This window comes from Malus domestica, chromosome 13, assembly GCF_042453785.1.
Source record: "Malus domestica chromosome 13, GDT2T_hap1".
In the NCBI taxonomy this organism is placed as follows: domain Eukaryota; kingdom Viridiplantae; phylum Streptophyta; class Magnoliopsida; order Rosales; family Rosaceae; genus Malus; species Malus domestica.
The window spans coordinates 2918690-2936969 of NC_091673.1; the positions used below are offsets into that span (position 1 = coordinate 2918690).

The window sequence follows — 18280 nt, forward strand, 5'->3', positions numbered from 1 at the left end:
CGCCGTTTTCCTCATCTCTTATGTCAATTCCTTCTTATCCATTCGAAATCTTCATCAAACACCATAGACCCATTACAATTACCTTAAGAAACCTTACTCTTTTTCTTTTTCTCTCATACCCATTTATAGTTTCAGCAATCCGTGTGGAACTGTGCTCAGTTAATCTAATTGACGTGGTTTTGATACCCCTCTTCTACCATTAGTCCTCTACTTGAGTTGTAATTGCATAGAACGACTACGAGGTCGATCGAAGATGTTGCTCATCCTCATAGTCTTGATTAAATTAGAGACAGAGTTGGCTGGCGATGAGAAGGGGCTTGCTTGCCGTCAAGTGGGTGGATGTGTGGCGATGGCTAATTTTCTTTGTAAGGGATGGTTTAGGAATATCAGTGGGTGGGAAAAGAGTGTTTTTCGTTTTTACCTTTTGAGTGGGGTGGGAAAATAGGATTGTGGAGTGGATCTAATACCTCTCTTGACTTTTTAGTGTAAAAATGTGATTTTTCGTTAAAATAAACGGTACCGGAAGCTTTTCGTTAAAGTCTTCTTTAATAAATCAAAAGATAATTAAAGAAGATAGATAAACACGTGCAATAGACAAAAAGTGTCTGAAAATTATTAGTTGAATACATACTCGGAAATGCTTTAAACTAATATAGGATTACAAAACATGAACACAATAGATAGGGGAAAAAAAGGTAAATAAAGAGAGTGAAAAAACATGACTAGGTGAAAACCGAGGTTGGTAAAGACAATGTGAGATTACAGCAGAAAGTCCACCGCCACTAACTCGTCCTCTGCTTCCTTTTTTTGGCAAATTCCACAACCACCGTGGTTGATCAGTTGGTAAAGTTTTTGATGGTGGCACTGGGCTCAGTGGCCTTGGCGGCTGCCGACGGCTCGACGCTGGGAGACGGAGCGACCGGCTTCCCGGTAAGCTCAACCGGCAAATCCTTAATGCCCTTCAAATAAAACGTGTAAAACAGCTTGATGGGAAACACAATCTGCTTCACCTTGACTTGTCCGTACACTCCCTCGAAGATCCCAGATCCACCGGTCACGGCCATGTACGTGTCCTCGTAGGTCAGATAAGCTCCCTGAACTGAAATGTGGCCGTAGTCTCCGAAGTAGAAGCTGTAGATTGCCTCGTACCTGTCTCCTTTTTTCTCGGGAAAGTTTTGGATCAAAACGCACAGGCCTGCTGTGATTCCAAGACGTTTTTCCAGGTCGCCGGAGTAGATCTTGTTGCTGAAGGGGACGAGGTCGCCGAGGGAGTTGACTTCTTTCTTGCTCAGTCTTAGGTATGCTGGGCTGCCTCTGTCTCTCTCATTGATCTCGTACACATTCAGTTCTTGAACTTTTGCTGGAAAATTTTAAACGTAATTGATCAGTTGCTACTTCTAAGATTAAGCTTTTCTACAACTCGTTCAAGAAGCACTTATGTTAATAATCACTTTTGCAAGAAGCGCTTTTATCATACAACGGCTAAATTTATTTTTTTATAAAAAATCCAAGTACTTCTTAGAAAAGAACTTGGAAATAGTTCTACAAGTCAAAAGCACTTTTGAGTTTTACTGCCGAATTAATTCAAAAACACAACTAGCACTTCCAAAATTCCAATCAAGCTAGTACACAACGTTTATGATTATTAGACAACGCTTTTAGCCATTCGAGAAGCAGTCACAGACGGTGACTAAGTTAAGAATTGATCAAAAGCAATACATAAAGACATCACAAGTTAAAAAAAAATAAAAAACCATGATCAGAAAGTGGTAGCTGGAAAAAGTGCTTACTGGGTCGTGAAGAATCAGAGTCAGCTGGTTCCTTCTTCTTGCCGAAGAAAGCTGAGGTGGTGAAGTTTCTGGGGGTTGAAAGGGATTGCTTGGTCGATGCGGATTTAAGGGTTGGGAAGGAGCGAGAGAGACTGAAGCCCAACAGTCTTTGAGCTTGAGAAGATGGAGGAGGAGACCTGATCGAGTTGGAGAAATGGAGGGAGGAGATCGCTTCGAGAGAGCTTGCAGACGCCATGGATGGCAGAGGAGATGGAGTCCAGTCTCTGGAAGAGAAGGTGGATCGGAAAGTAAGTGGGAAAGTACTGGCAGTGACGAGGATAAATTAGAATATTGGTATGGTGTTGGAAAATAAATAGTGAGATGGTAGGGGATTTTTATAGTATGATGCCTTTGTTTGAATAAGTTTATCCAACAGCATCCTCTTGCATTTTTTGGTGAGAGTTTTGGAAATTTGTAAATTGTGTCTGTTCATTGTATATGTTGGAGTTAGTTTTTGTCAGGTATTGTTTATATTTAATTTTAAATAAAACATTTAAAATGATTTCTGATCGTAAAATGTACAATGAACATATATAATTCATAGATCCTCAGAAACCTCGGAATCCTCGCAAAAAAGATCCGGCGAGGATCCGAATACTGAGTTTACATATGGTGTTGAACACGAGGGCTTCTTTTTTGTGTGACGAGTGGATGACGGTGCATGGTGTCGGCGGGTGCATTATTTGGTCGGAGAAACATATTTTGTGGCAATCCAACTAAGATTTTGTTTCCTTAAGCTTAAACCCATGACTTTTTCTGGACGGAGTCCAAGCCCCAGTCTGTTTTAACCTGTGAACACATTAACTTATGCTCACAACTTGAAGAGAACTTTTGGTTAAAAACTTTCATGTCATGTAACGGTTCTTACAGGATACACACGAATGATACTCTTTTATGTTAGTCTTCTTAAGATAGATCTCTAACTTTTATTTGTTGCATTTGACAAAATTAAGGCCTTAACTTATCATATGATATGATCGCGACTTATTATCCCACCTCCATTTTAAGCCATCGCAAAACCTAACTTTTAAGGCTGTACATTTGCTCACTGCCCTAAAATGGTTTAAGGAAAAGAGTAAGTACAATTTTTTTTTTTATCGAACGAGTGATTATCCAATTGGTTTGGCAATAACAAAAGAATTACTAGCAATACCTGCTGCTCTCACTAAAGTACATATACATAATATCGATATATCACACTCACGGCTGATGATTTTAAATCAAGCATGACATAATCAAATCTCCACTATAAATTTCAAAATTCAAATTCATCTAACAACAATCGACGAGAGTTTTTCTTGGTTAGGGAGAAACAATTATTTACAATTGAAAAATCTCAATGTTAAATAATTATTTACAGGCATTTTGCGGTTCCATAAGCAGTTGCATACTTTGCACTTTCGCTTGGTCAAACATGAGACTCTCGAAGGTGACTGGCCGCCTGCCCTCGGCTGGGGAAAATTCATTCGTCCTAAAAACACGTGCTGAACGCTACACCACCGTGGAGACTTGGACGGTAAGCGAATGCTTGTCCACGACAAACATGGTCGGTAATTTTAGGGAAGAAAAGGAAAAGTACCAGGTTAACATGTTGTCAAAATCTCAGCACCGGTTCTAGTAATCAGAATGGTATGTTCAAACTGCGCAGCCGGGCTACCGTCCGCGGTCAGCGTCGTCCAATTGTCCGGCCACGTTTTACACTCGATGCTTCCCATTGTAAGGATGGGTTCTGCAGCAAAAGAGAAATAACATTTTGTGTGATAAGGATCATTGGTCAGAATTCTACCGTCGCATGCTCAAACTTAGGATCTTGAATATGCCGCGCCGCTTTCAGTAAAATTTATGCATGTTTTACCGTCGACTTTACAAACTTGAAGAAGATAAAGTTGCAGGTATATTGATTTCTGAGTATGGAAAGTACTGCACTCACCAATGGTAAATGTCTGACCTTCAACCATGGAACCAGACTGGTCATTCCCTGTCAAAAAATACATGACAATTATAAGCAGTTCATGTCTCGGCGGTAAAGATAGTAACGAAGGTTTAATATCGAGTAGTGGCTTACGGTGATGTAATATTAATGGTTCAGAATGAAATACAGTCCCTACACCGTGCCCAACAAAGCGCTCTACTACGCCATAACCATATTTTTCAGCATGTTCGCTGAAAAAGAACCAAATAAAAACTTATGAACAAGGGAAGGAATTGTGCATTGTTGTTCAATGGTGTAAAATATGCAATTCTTTCCGGTCGAGGATTGACAATTAATCATCTAAAAGATGTCCAGAATAAGTTTTAGTCCAATATATCACAAGGAGGCGAATCAAACCTAATTCTCTTTCCAATTTTCTTGAAGCTAGCACCGTCCTTGCAAACTGCTATGCCTTTTTCCAAGCATTCTTCGGTTACCTGCCACCAAGATAGATTGGTAATGCATAAATTGGACGTCTGTAACAAAATCAAAGCTTAATAAGGAATAGATATGTAGTATATTCCTAAACAGATACGAAACTCGGATGGATGTGAATGATAAAACCATGCTTCTGAATAACGACAAGATGCAACACTATCAAGCAGAAAAAGTTTACCTTCAGTAGTCGTTGGATTGATTCACTGACCTCCCCACAAAGAAAGGTCTTTGATGTGTCTCCATGATATCCCTGTCAAAGTAGACAGCACGAATGTACTGAATCAGACCATTCATTATTGAATAATAGGAAATGGTACAAGAACTCAATGAACGAAAATACCCTACTGATTGCATCATACCATTTGTTATCAAATAAAGGAAATCAAGCTTTGATACCAACCATTTTAATGAATTCACACATTAAACTACAGATAGCTGGCAGATAACTAGTATTTGTAAATGCAGAACTCAATAGATAAATAATCAGGAAACTACGTTAAAATCAAAATTAAGCGAATGACATAAAACATTTTCTGGGAGCCGATTTGGTTAGAGAAAGGATACAAATGAGCTAAAATGACGAAAGTCATAAAATCAGGAGCGTACATTTAGGTAGACCGTCACATCTATGTTGATAATGTCTCCACTCTGCAAAAAAGATTACCATTAGTGAGGTATGACATGAACACATGTATGCAAGGAGCAATGTGCAATGTAGCCTTTGAGCAATGTGCAATGTAGTCTTCGAAACCTGTAACTGTCGAGAATCAGGAATTCCATGGCACATGCACTCGTTAACAGATGTGCATACACTCTTCGGAAATCCTCCATAGCCAAGTGGTGAGGGATAGGCACCAGCATCAACAATCATCTGGTGCACTGCTATGTCAATTTCATTAGTTGTTATTGACGGCTGGAAGGATGTAAAAAGATGTTAATAGAATATCAAAAAACTCCTATACATACAATTAAAACGCCAATGGCAACAAACATAAGTTGTATCAAAGGAATAAGATAAGACATAAAAGAATAAAAAGTACATTTACTATTTTTTATAAGAAACAAAAAGCTCAAGCTTCAAATATCCAAAAAAAAATAATGGAACTGCAAACCTAAATTCAGATAGCGGAAAATTGGTAACTAATACGAGTAAAAACTGTGGTTAAACCCAAAATTTAAAACATAGACCTGCAAGGTTCTAGAATTTGACATCGAGTTGCACTCACTAACTTAGGAAGTCAACTGAACTGAAAATCTGTGGAAGTCTCAATATGTCAAACATATTTTTCAAGTGATAGTTTGGCACCACCGAACATACATGTACAAACCTTGTAGACAAACACAATTTGACAGCAACTAGTAAAAGCTGAGAAGCTTACCCTAACCAACTTTCCTGCAGATTCTAAGACGCGAGCAGCAAGCTCGCACGCAGCTCGCATATCAGCAATGCCTTCAGAACCAGGAAATTGATGTTCACTGGCAATTTCTGGCAATATAGATGAACCAACATAAGGAGGCCTAGGAATGTGATCTGGAACGGGAAGTTGTGGCGACACCCTTCCACGCCTCAATGGCGGCCTTCTTCCAATCTTTGGCGCAAGCTGCCGAGTCTCACGATCTCTACACATTATCGAATCATCAAATTAACGGAATAAACCGTATCGAATTTTGCATTGCTCTATTTTTTTGTCAACAAATATATGTCAAATGGTTGTCACATTTCTCATTAACTCAAATTATCAAAATTATCACTAATTGCAAGCTACAGTATTCCAATTTGTATGAAATCCGAGGTTTGGGGGAATTGTAAGACTTGGTTGGAAGAAACAGGAGCGGCGCGTACCTTTTAATTCTCATGGCCTCCTCCAACCCCGAAAGTCTCCGAGCAAACACAACGAGGTTCTTCCGACAAAAGGATTCTTTTCCTGAACACATAGAACATATAAAACAACGTAGCTAAACCAAACGATTACGAGGAACATTCACAGAGGAAAACAAGAGAAACCAGACCATAGGTGGAGAGGGAGAAGCTGAGTGGGGACCCGGCGAAGAGAGTTGACTTCGTTGAACTTAGTAAGACTTGGCCTTGGCAGCCATGAGAAGGAGCTGAGAGTTGCAGACCTCCGGCGACTGCCATTTTCTCTCTCTGTAACTCTTGCTCTTGCTCCTCCTTGCACACAGAGAGGAAGAGGGAGGTGGGAGAGAGAGTGGATAACGTGACGGAATCAGTGGCCTTTTGGGTTGGTTTGAAAATTTGGATGAAAAAAGGGGCTTTTTGCAATATATTGGGCCTCGACCATTCGACGTCGTTGTGTTCGGCAAAGATGCTTGGACTTTGGGCTTTTTATTTTTGACCAAGGCCCAAAACACTGCTTGTGGGCCTTCCACGAAATTGAAGTCCAACTTAAATTCGATGCTTAAATGTAACGACTACAATGGCATTTTCATTTGCCTGTAATGAAAATTGGAATTATTTCGATTTTTAGAATTTTTACTTTTACCATAATATGATTGTTGAGATATTACACACGAAATACAAAAGTGCAGGATTCTGACTAAAAATCCATAACGTAGATCCATGAAAATTATAAATCATATGAATTGGATGGTTAGTTTATCTCACTCTTAATCCTTATTTTACTTTCTTGATTTATGATTTCTCTCGTTCTAAGTAAATATGCAGACAAACAATTCAATTCGAGCCAACTTTTATAAAAGAAAACAAAAAGGAAAAATCGAGTCAATATGTTCGGTTTTCAAAGTCAACTCAACATACATTTTTTTGTTAAACCCAATTTCATTTTTTAAGGCTTTTTAGCCAAAATGGTCTATGATATTTGCATAACTCCTCATTTTAGTTCTTGAGATTTGAAATTAATATAAGTGGTCTTTGATTTTGTCCACCATCAATCATTTTGGTCATTCCGTGAAAAAACTTCTGAAATAAGAATCAAAATGACAAAAATATTCTCAATTTAATAAACAATTGGTCAAAATGATTTAACAAACAATTGAAGGTATTTTTGTTATTTTATCTTTATTTAATGGAGATTTTCCAAGGAATAACCAAAATGATTAATCAAAGAACAAAGTGATGAGTTACGCAAATTTCAAAGACCACCTTGATTAAAAAAACCTTTTTTTAATTTGTCAAGTTCGATCCGGGTCACCAATTTACGTACTAGTCCGCCCACCCAGCCTTAACCCTAATAGAATCTAAATTTGAAGAAAACGCGTTCATATGGAAGGATGGGCCAGGCAATGGCGAGTGGAATATTAAGGTTGATTGACAGGAGGAGAAAGTTGAAAAAACACAGCCAAAAACCAACAACTTTACGACCGACTAGCCGGAAGAAAAATCCGGATTTTGGATTTGGGGTGCCATTGACGCCAAACCCATGCATGGCCACAACGTTAATTATTTCCTACACGAAATGATCTGAAAGATTTTTAATATATCAATCACGGGGTTGTATATTCCTTCACATATACCACATCTTCATGGAAGTTACGACGAACCACAGAACAGAACATGCAAGATGGGAAGTAATGTTATTGCTTACAAATTAAGTACAATTAATCTTCAATATTTCCTCTTAAGTACAATTAATTAATCTTCACTACTCCCTCTTATCAAGTTATCACTATATAAAATACAAATGTTTTTGCCATTTGAACTCGTCAAATATTAATTATAACAAGTCAATATAATCTTATGTGATTCTAAAGACTGATACACATCATATTATAATAGCATATAAAGTATCATATATTGTGTAGTTCTTTTAGTGTTTATAGAATACGGTTACGTGACGTTATTATTCTACTTAAATTATGTTATTTTATTAACACATCCTAAAACTGAGATGTCACTAATCAGTATACATAATTGCAACAACTTAATCAATGGTCACTTGCTCGACCAAAACACTGAAACACATGTGGAACTGCCTACAGGATTTGATTAAGAATTCGAAAGATTTAACCTACCTCTTAATTAGCAGCGCAATGTTATGTGTGTATGATTTGTAAACGAAATTATTAAGATTGTGGTTCCTTGTCAATATTTGGGTTTATCTTTCATGCTATTAATTTACGATTAATTAGTATCTCCACGTGCAGCGTTGAATGATCGAGTAAAGTACGAGAATTAGAATTTATAATAAAACAATATTTGGCTACTCAAAGATGAGCAGGAACTTCTACTCAAAATTTCTCAAAATTGTTCGTTGTTAATTTATAGAACTTCGTGTTTATAATAAGAATAGTTCATATTATAAATCACCTTATAAATATCACCTTTGCAAAAAATTAATTAAAATTAAAGTCGTTTAATTATCAAATTGCTTAAAACCAAATGAACGGTATTGGTAAAAACATTACGAACGGTCTATGTATTTGCTACAATAGATTGATTAAACGACCTTAGTTTTAATTTATTTTTTGTAGAGATGATCTTTACAATGTGATTCATAGTATAAAAGGTAAGCACAAAGCTATGTAATTAAAATACTAAGAGTTTTGAATAAGAGTTCATACTCATTTTTTAATAGCTAAGTATTGTTCTTTATAATATGTCCGAACTATAAGAAGTAACTAAGAATTAAAATGGATAATTATTTCGAAGGGAAATATCTTTGAAACATCGACATACGATCATTTCACGTATGTGTGTTCTCCTGTGATTTTTAAATTTCCAACCAAAAAAAAAAATCTAAAACTATCTTCTTCTTTGCCATCCATATTTAGAAATTTTCGTTTTTTTTCTTTAGAAGTGTTATTGGCACTCCAAAAGTCTCATTCTACACTCCTCACAAGTGTATTTATTTATTTGTTTCTAAATACAAAAAGTTTAAAGGTTAAAATGAGAAAATTTGAGTGCTAATAACAATTCTTTTTGTAAACAGAAAATTTCGTTCTTAATTAGCTCAACATCATACTCAGTTTTGTACATACCCCACCACAATTATTTTATCATCTTATATTCTTAATTAATGGATATATTATTTGCTTCATATGCTAGAGAAATTTGAAAGTGTGCCAGAAAAACCGGTGGCGGAGTCAACATAGGATCATTGGTCGCCCTTGATCCCAATAACTTAAAAACTCGATTGTATTTGTTTGTGTATTATCCCCCATAAACAGTGAGGACAAACTAAATCGCAACATCATCCTCCTCTTACTACCCCTATTTTCTTCTATCATCTTTGTCTTCATTTTCTCTGTTCTTGTGTTTAACTCTATTGTGCGAACCATGTGCTCGATGGAAAACCTTATTTGACAAGTCTTGACAGTCTTTAATTTTACTCCACAATATCCTGCAATCACTCTCGACAAACCTCTATTGAATAATAGTTGTTGATATATGTTGGCATAAACTTTCGGTATATGTCGATAGAAATTAGAAAGTACTTACTAGGTGCTCGACGAAATGGTCCAATAAAGTGTTTTTAGTCAATATCATGCCTCCATTAGTTGAAAATTCTGGCTTCGTCATTGGGAAAAACAGTCTGGTACACCAAGTGTTATAAGATAATTAATTAGAAATTTCACACTTAATGTACCGGGCTATATTTTCGACATACTAAAAAATCTCTATGTAAGAGAGTGAACTTGAAAGTAAGAAAGCAAAATATCTCCTTCATTACAGCTGGCAACCTATAAGCCATACTAGTATAGCCAATGTATTTCTATTACTACTTGCTTTCATGGTCCTTCAGACATTTCTGTCATCCATTACACCGTTTTTGAACACATTTTTTTATCGAATAAAGTATATGTTTCTCAACCAATGTGACGTCTCAACTTTAAATCCATTGAATATACTCAATTTTTAACTAATTCTCATCCTCTCTGTGTTGCTAATTATCCCCATTTTATTTATTTCCACTTGTTCACTTTAAAAGCCATCATTATTAGGGACATATGCTACATGGTTTAAGAACGTTTTTACTGTAGATGTCAAAAAATAAATGTCAAATATTAATTGAACGATTGACATTTCAATGTTAAATTTTCTCTTATTCCGACCTATATTCTTTTTGTTATAATAATATTTGTTTGACCCGTTTTTAAAATGAAATCAATTAGAATAAATTTTCATGATTTATAATTGATGCATGTCAAAATTAGCACGAAAAATAAAAGAATTCTAAGATGCCAAAAAATATAATAATATTTGTTTGACTCGTTTTTAAAATGAAATCAATTAGAATAAATTTTCATGATTTATAATTGGTGCATATATCAGAATTAGCACGAAAAATATAAGAATTCTAAGATGCCAACAAATTATAATAATATTTGTTTGATTTGTTTTTAAAATAAAATCAATTAGAATAAATTTTCATGATTTAAAATTGGTGCATATGTCAAAATTAGCACGAAAAATATAAGAATTCTAAGATGCCAAACAATTGTAAGATTTTCATGACTTAGGATTTTGACATTTTATTCGGAGATGCTCTGAAATGCCAAAAAAAGTGTAGCAAGAAGCAATGAATCAATGGTTGATTCTTATTGGCCAATTGAAGCCAAATAGTCCCCTTATTAACTTTCCGAACCAACAAAATGTTACTTCCACTTCCATACCTAACCCTCCCTTAACAAATTAGAGGGAGAGATATTTTTGGAAAGCAATCCACTTGACTAGCTAGCAACAGAAACAACAACAAAATTGACTTATCCTTTGAAAATTCAACTTGAATTTTTCTTTTATCAAATTAATTTGTTGCACCTAATTTCAAAAGCTTTGCTTTCTTCAGCTCAGCCTTTTTTTTTTTTTTTTGGTCATCTAATTTACATTCCACGTTTCTTGCAGCTTCACAAAACGCTAGAGAAAAACAAATAAAAACTAGAAAATGCTACAAAGCTCCAATGATCCTTGGCTTCTTGCCAAACTCTAATTCCAGTAACTCCATCTCTCTCATTCTCTTTCCAATATTATTATTGCAACCTCCGCCGATAGCAGCAGCTGCAGCTGCATCCGCTGACCCGGGCCCGCTGCTCCCAGGTATTTTGAATATGTTGACCCCAAATAGCCGAACCATCGGAACCGGACCAACCTGAACCGGGCTTGACCCATTATTGTTGGTATTATTCACACTCATCCTGGCCTTCCAATCAATGTACAGCTGCTTGTCCGGTCCGGTCGACCTCTGAAAGCTCACAATGTCCCCGGCCATCAGATTCTTCTCCTTCACGAACCGGCTCCACCCTTTGGTCAACACGTAGCTTTGACTGCTGTTCCAGTAAGAGTACCGAAACCTCCACACTTTGCCCCCGACATCCTCAAAATTCAAAAGCACTCCTTTGCAAGCGGTAGAAGCGCTTACCGTTAAGGTTGCAGCGCTTCCGCTTTGCAAAGGAAAGTGCTTTTCCGCGTGCTGCTTCGGGATCACGAGGCGGTTCAGTTTCCCGACATCGCTCGGGGTCACCGCTTTTTCGAAAAGCTGCTCACGCGCTTTCGGGACTCCACTGTTGTCCGTACCGAACAGGCCCAGTGATCCGTTGGACCGGGACCGCTTCCCGTAAGCGGAGTTGTTGCGCTTGCTCTGTTCCAGCTCGTCATTGTAAGTGTGCTTTCGCAGCATGTCGACGATTTCGGACTTAGAGTGGGAGCTCAGAAACGCGGCCTCGGCGTCGTCGTTTTCTTCGTCGTCGGAGGAAATGGGTTCGGCGGATGAGGGCTTAAAGTTGGTGACGGCGTCGCGGCCACGGAAGCGCTGTGCAGCAACGTCGTAGGCCCTGGCGGCCTCGTCCTCTTCGTTGAAGGTACCCAGCCAGACGCGCTGGTGCTTCTCGTAAATCTGGGCACCCCAGCGTCCGTTGGGCTGCGGGACCACGCCTTTGTACCTGGAGGAAGGGAGCTTCCGGGACTCGGCCTCGACGCCGCCAGTGCCGCCGCTGCTGCTGAGCTCGGGGTCGAGAATCACACTGCTGGCGCCGCTGCCGACGCGGCAGAGGCTGGCCACTTGGGGTGCTGACTTGGCAAATGGGTCCACACGTGCAACAATATGTTGGAGTGGGGAAATGGATATGGAGTCGCTGCTTGTGCTCTCTTCTGTGCTGCTTATTCCGTCCATTTTTCTTGTTTGTTGATTGTGTATGTTGTGTGTTCGAAGGGGGAGAAGGGGGGGGAGAGAGAGAGAGAGAGAGAGAGAGAGAGAGAGAGAGAGAGAGGTGAGATAAGAAGGTACTTTTGAGAGAGAGAGAGAGAGGGGGAGAGAGAGGAGGGAGGGCGGACTTGATGAAATGGTATTGTTTGAAGGTTGGATATATATAGGAGGTGGGAAGGGAGGGGGGTATTTGGGATTTTACTTGTTAGTATGTTGGTATTTGGGATTTACTTGTTAGTGTGTTGTACGTGGTTTTAATATTATTATTATTTATGTGGAAATATATGGAGATATCAGGATGTGGTTGTGGTGGGTCAACCCAGAGGATTGGGATGGTAAAGAGCTAGGAAGGTTCATTCTGTGTGAGTGCGAGAGAGAAATATAGAGAACGGGGAAAACTATTGGCAAATAGGGAATAACAAGGAGAAAAATATTGAAAGTGCCAAACAATGGCAATTGATTTTCGGGCACTTAATTTTTTTACAGGCACACTTATGTGTATTTATGTCTAAACCGGTAATATGGAAGTCCTATATAATCACGATAATAAAACGGTAAAATAAAATCATAAGACGAATTCCATCAAACAAAATCAGTAAAAAACGAACCATGATTTGCAGTGGGCATCAGCAGCTTCTTCCATCAAACAAAACCATTAGAAGAGAATACGCCTAGATACTGTTTGTATGCAATTGCTAAGTGTGACTTTATTTTCTTCAATATAATATATATCTTCCTCTTTCTTTATGAAAATAGATGCTCTCTGAATCCCTTTCTCCTAATTCGACAAGTTCGATGATCCGGATCGTAAAAATTTGATCTAACGGCTACAAACAGGAGCTCACTTTAAAAGTTATAGTAACTTTAGCCATTAGATCAAATTTCAACGATCCGAATTTTCGAACTTAAAGGATTAGGAGGAAAGTATCCATTTCCTTTCTTTCTATATGCAGTAGCTTGGGGGTACTAGATAACTAGGTAGGGTGATAGTATGTGTGGGATGTGGGGTGTGTATGTGAGGTGGGTCCCAATTAAACAAGTTGGTGGGGTTCACATGAGTGTGGACCTTGTCTCAGTTTATAGATTCATCCCCTCTGAAAATCATTCCTCCTGCATGCTTCTCCACCCTCTAGCATGGCCTCTCCTCCATTACCATCACCTCAATTTATTATATAAATAAATGCAAAATTGTATCATTTCTTTTCATTCTATTATCCATATAAACTGTCGATATGAGTTTAGTTGCTTAAGATAGTGTGATCGTCGGTTACATTTGAGTAATTCAAATAGTTTTTAATCAATGTAGTTGTATGTGATCAGTTGATCAAGATAATATGTTTTATAAATAAAAATGCGAATCTTATCTGAATTGCGAATAATATGGGATGCTGGATCAATATGTGCAAATAAATGTGAAGTCTATGATTTGGTTTTTGGTGTGTTGCTTTTATTGCTCAAATTAGAATGCAGATAAACATTGAGAGAAGGCTTCCATTCCACTAGCAGTAGGAACTAGGATGGGTTGTGGGGCTAAAGTTAAACCAATGAGAGAGAGAGAGAGATTAGAATTGGATAGGCATTGGAGGATTGAAGTCTCAAAACAAAGGGGCAAAGGGCAAAGTCTCATCCCACAAGAAATTCCCATTTCTCTCTCTACCCCACCTAGCTCTTACCTGGCTTGATTTGATTCGTCCTTCCCCTACCTTGATGTTTTGTCTTATTGCCTAGGTTCAACTTTGGGTATCTCCATCTCCAAAAATACAAAACAAAATTATAAATTAATTGTTTAAAATTGTACATTGTATGTATAAATGTATGCATCTCCTAACATTATTTCCAACCAACATTGACATTTCTCCCTCCAAGTGGAGATCCACTCCAAGTGGCTACCTAGCCTTGTTTACTAGATCCACTCCCTCTACATTGTTCATGCACAATCATCCCTATTATTCTTCTCATGTCATATTAACTTAATTAAAACCGCAAATGTCATAAATCAACATGAGAACAAACCAAAAAAGTTCGTATTTATTCCTTGTAACTAATCGTGCCCTCAGGATTTCGGTTTGATTTGGAATGTGGATCACAGACAACCTAATCAAACGGTGTTGAGCTTGCTCTCCAGTATTTAGTGGGTCCAACCAGTTGGGGGTGTTTAATGAATGGGACTTGGCTGCTGAAAAATCAACAGATGACCAATCACAACTGAACACGTGTCTAAGTTGTATTAAACTTGGACATGGGTTGCTGCTAATCCTTTCAGCAGCCAAGTTCTATCCGTGTTTAATTTTCACCAATGGAAGAGTAATACAATGGGTTAGGAGGTGATGTGAGTTGAGGATTTCATGTCAAGTGAATCGTGATATTATATTATGTATTTTAAGGGTTTAATGTACGGAGGAGTCCACGGTCTTCTGGGGGTCCCGCATGCAACTTGCCAAAACCGGAGCGCTGAAGACGGTGGGTCGGCTTTTTTTGGACTGCGCCTATGTGGACTTGTGGTTTTCTGATTGTTAACGTGCGTCCTGCTTTCTCCATATTGTGTCCTCATTTTTAATTCGGATAATAAGGAGGATTTACGTGTAATTAACTCTTTTTTTCTTTAATTCTATTTCCCAGAAAACAACCGGACGTACGGTATTCTTGTATGCTGTCTACGGATATCCTGTCTTTCCGTTATGTTATTGCCACTCCTTCAATTTAGTTAAAATGATTTCTGAAATTGACATAACTTATTACTTGGGTCATTGAGATTTGAAATCAATAGTAGTGATTTCTGAATTTGCCCTTCGTCATGGTATAAAATATCGATGATATCGGAAATATCGGCAATCCAAAAACATGAAAATTTCGATAGAAATATCAGGATATTATCGATATCGATAAAAATTGAATAAAAACCACGGAAATTGTAAAAAAAATTGGAAATTTTTATTGAAACTTTGGATAATGTTTATTTAGTCAATTATCTATTAGTTTATAAAAAAAATTAGAAGGAAATGCATTACATGATAGATTTAACTGATTTAAGTTGATTATACAGCGAGCTGGCAAATATTGTGAGTGTAGAAAATATGTAGTAATTAATGAAAAAAAGATTAAACACACCATTCATTTATATATAATGATTTACTACAATATTTTACACTTTATACATTGCATGGTTAGATACATAAGTGATTTAGTACCACATAAAGTTCTTATGAGGTTCAAAATTTTCATTATCTTCATCATCTCTATGTGTAGAGTAAGTTTATTGTGAAGAGTATTCATCAAATGATAAATCCCCAAAATAGTTTTGCATGTAAATGTTAACATACCACTCATAAAAATATAAATATTTTAGCATATTATCACTAAAACATAAGTGATATATGGTGGTTACAATGTTGGAGGAGTAAAATGGGAGGGGTTCAAATCCCCTTTGTGTTTTTTTCCCTCCCTTTTTCCCCATTTTTTCTTTTTTTTTTCCTTCCTTTACATCAATATTTTCGATATTTTAGCGATATTACACCCATATTTTGACAAAATATTGCTGAAGTGTGAGCGAAATTATCGACATCGATATTTTCCGATATTATCGTCGATATTGTCGATATTTGTACGATATGTACATGGATATATTCCGAAATATTTAATAAACAATTGGCCAAAATGATTTGACAAAATTCAAGCTATTTTTGTCATTTTATCCTTATTTAATGGAGATTTTTCCTAGAAAGACTAAGATGATTGATGGTGGACAAATACATGCACTAGTTCTATTAATTTTTAGTCTCAATGACTAAATTGAGGAGTTATGTCAATCTCATGAACAATTTTGGTCAAAAAGCCTCAATTATTTGATGTGTTTGAGGGGCACCTCTCCAATAAACTTGTTTGAGTTTTGATTGTACAACAAATACATTTCTCTATACAATGTTATTTATTTTCGTACTTGTTTGGTGTTGATTGCAAACTGCGTATCTAAGGGGTCACTTGTTGATATTCACTTAGCACGAAAAATGCTGAATCCCACTAATTATTAATGGTTAACAGGTGACTAATTTGCTAAGCGATTAGGTCACCGCTCATTAGATTGCCACATTAGTGTGTTTGTACGTCATTTCCTATCAAATCCAGACATTAAACATATGCAGCATATATATCCAAAGCCGACACAAAAAAGTTAAAAGCGTGCGTCACATGTATTCACTTTTCTGTGCCATTTTAGATCTTTCGGGGCCTCAGGCTAATTAGATCATTGAGGCCATAGATATTTATATTATCTTATCGGAATAATCACTTGCTTGCTCCCACCAAAGCTCTCTGCTTACTCGTCTTAATCTTTCTTGTTATCTTTAATCATCATCACAAAGTATTCCCTAATTGGTTTTGAAGTTTCTAGCTCTCTCAATGGTCCCTCCCTAATCACCATTTGCATATAAAATTACATGGTTTATCTCTTAGGCGGTAGCAGCCTTGATCACCATGCCTATCCTTTTCACATTTAGAACATTTAATTAATATATATGCTCCTTAATTAATCCATTTAAGACATTGTTCAGGTGCTTTGCTTTTCTCACCTTTTTATTAATAAAGTAATTATAGCTGAGGTAAAGAATATACACTTTTCCGTCGACCATGTGTCACACCCTTATCGTACATTAGCCAGACTAATATTTGATTAATCCGAAATAACAAATATATAGTGGAGGTAGTGACGAGGAACCTCAGTTCACATGTCATGAAATCCCAATCTAGTTAGTGCTTAAGTGACATTGATATCCAAAGTTAAATGAAAGTATGTATTTATCTTTTTCTCATATAATTATAAATCGAATAAGTATGAGTAACTTTCTGAGAAGTTCTTGTGTTGCATCCCTCTTCTTTTGCCAACAAGGATTTTCGCTAGACCAAGGTTAATGTTTGAGTCCAGCTGCTGATGACAATCCTTCTTGATTAGCGATCTGTAAAAATCAACAAAGAAGCTAAAACTCTCTAAGTAAGTCATACAAAAAGACTTGCAATATTTATGTCATAACCTTGAGATGGGATAGCCTGCTCTTTCCAAAACTTTTGGTAACCTAAATATAAAATGAACAAAAGTTTTTGTGATATGTATATTGATGTTTATATATTTGTCGGCAGTTTCTGACCCATTATTAGGGCATTTTTCAGTTGGTGGTGGTGACTGAAGATCACTACGCCACCTCATACTCTGTCAACACATTTGCAACAAGTTCCACGTCAAATTAACTTTACAAAGATAGAAAATTAAATTTTACACGTTCCTGGTGACGAAAAAAATATATGGGAATCTTTGATATGGATGCTTGAAGATAAAAAGATTGAAGGGATATATATAAGTACAAATTAGTTGATTAAATGGCCAATAATTGGAAACCAACATACAATATGCGACAAAGATAAGCTTAATTATATATATAACACCCACAAGCTTGACTTTAATTTTAATTTTTACGAACTTTATGTTTTCAATTGTGATCATGTCATATTGTGCGGCCTAAAAAATAGAAAAGGGAAAGAAAAAAGTCACTACGTCGAGGAATTTGGTGATGTTCGTTTTGATAGGTTGGGAGAGGATAAAAGGATTTGTGTCATCAAGTTTTCTTTAGGCCATGGAAAAAGATTCATGTCATCCATTAGCTTAGTAGACAAATAGCACATTTGGGGTAAAAAATATAGGGCCTTCCCCACACGTCGCCTTATTAAGTGACCTCTTAGAATTTCAGTGTACAAATGAAATTATTAACGAGTCAGATTATATACTACGCAACAAGACATGTTACAATAATTATGTAGATTAAGTCTGTAGAATGTTGGATCTCTAACTTCATCGGCCAAGTGCAACCGTTAATCGGCTCCAAAAATCTCGTGGCCGACGTTCTTCATCGCGAAGGCAAGTATATTTTGGATTTTCC

The 18280-nt window shown here is 37.0% G+C and overlaps 3 protein-coding genes across 4 annotated transcripts; all 3 read right to left on the reverse strand.

The window, feature by feature from the left end:
- Positions 1-591: 591 nt before the first annotated feature.
- Positions 592-2439, reverse strand: LOC103451672 (allene oxide cyclase, chloroplastic). The gene is made up of 2 exons (XM_008391087.4): positions 1791-2439; positions 592-1360 (listed from the first exon to the last, which is right to left on the reverse strand). Exons 1-2 carry the CDS (start codon positions 2023-2025, stop codon positions 837-839), a joined length of 759 nt encoding a protein of 252 aa, XP_008389309.2. The 5' UTR covers positions 2026-2439; the 3' UTR covers positions 592-836.
- A 617-nt stretch (positions 2440-3056) lies between these two features.
- On the reverse strand, positions 3057-6489 carry LOC103414250 (methionine aminopeptidase 1B, chloroplastic). Of its 2 annotated transcripts, XM_029091754.2 has the most exons (11): positions 6250-6489; positions 6083-6164; positions 5619-5859; positions 4991-5152; positions 4846-4887; positions 4418-4489; positions 4159-4238; positions 3895-3992; positions 3760-3807; positions 3409-3558; positions 3057-3320 (listed from the first exon to the last, which is right to left on the reverse strand). In XM_029091754.2, the coding sequence occupies exons 1-10, from the start codon at positions 6374-6376 to the stop codon at positions 3413-3415; spliced, it is 1098 nt and encodes a 365-aa protein (XP_028947587.1). In that variant the 5' UTR covers positions 6377-6489; the 3' UTR covers positions 3057-3320; positions 3409-3412. The 2 variants fall into 2 exon arrangements, with proteins under 2 accessions (XP_028947587.1, XP_028947586.1); XM_029091753.2 differs by having other exon boundaries at positions 3057-3558.
- Positions 6490-11014: 4525 nt separating this feature from the next.
- LOC103414249 (AP2/ERF and B3 domain-containing transcription factor RAV1-like) lies at positions 11015-12456 on the reverse strand. The gene is given in 2 exon segments (NM_001328800.1): positions 11015-12375; positions 12403-12456. A coding segment is annotated over 1 exon segment (1221 nt). The 5' UTR covers positions 12324-12375; positions 12403-12456; the 3' UTR covers positions 11015-11102.
- Positions 12457-18280: the final 5824 nt, after the last annotated feature.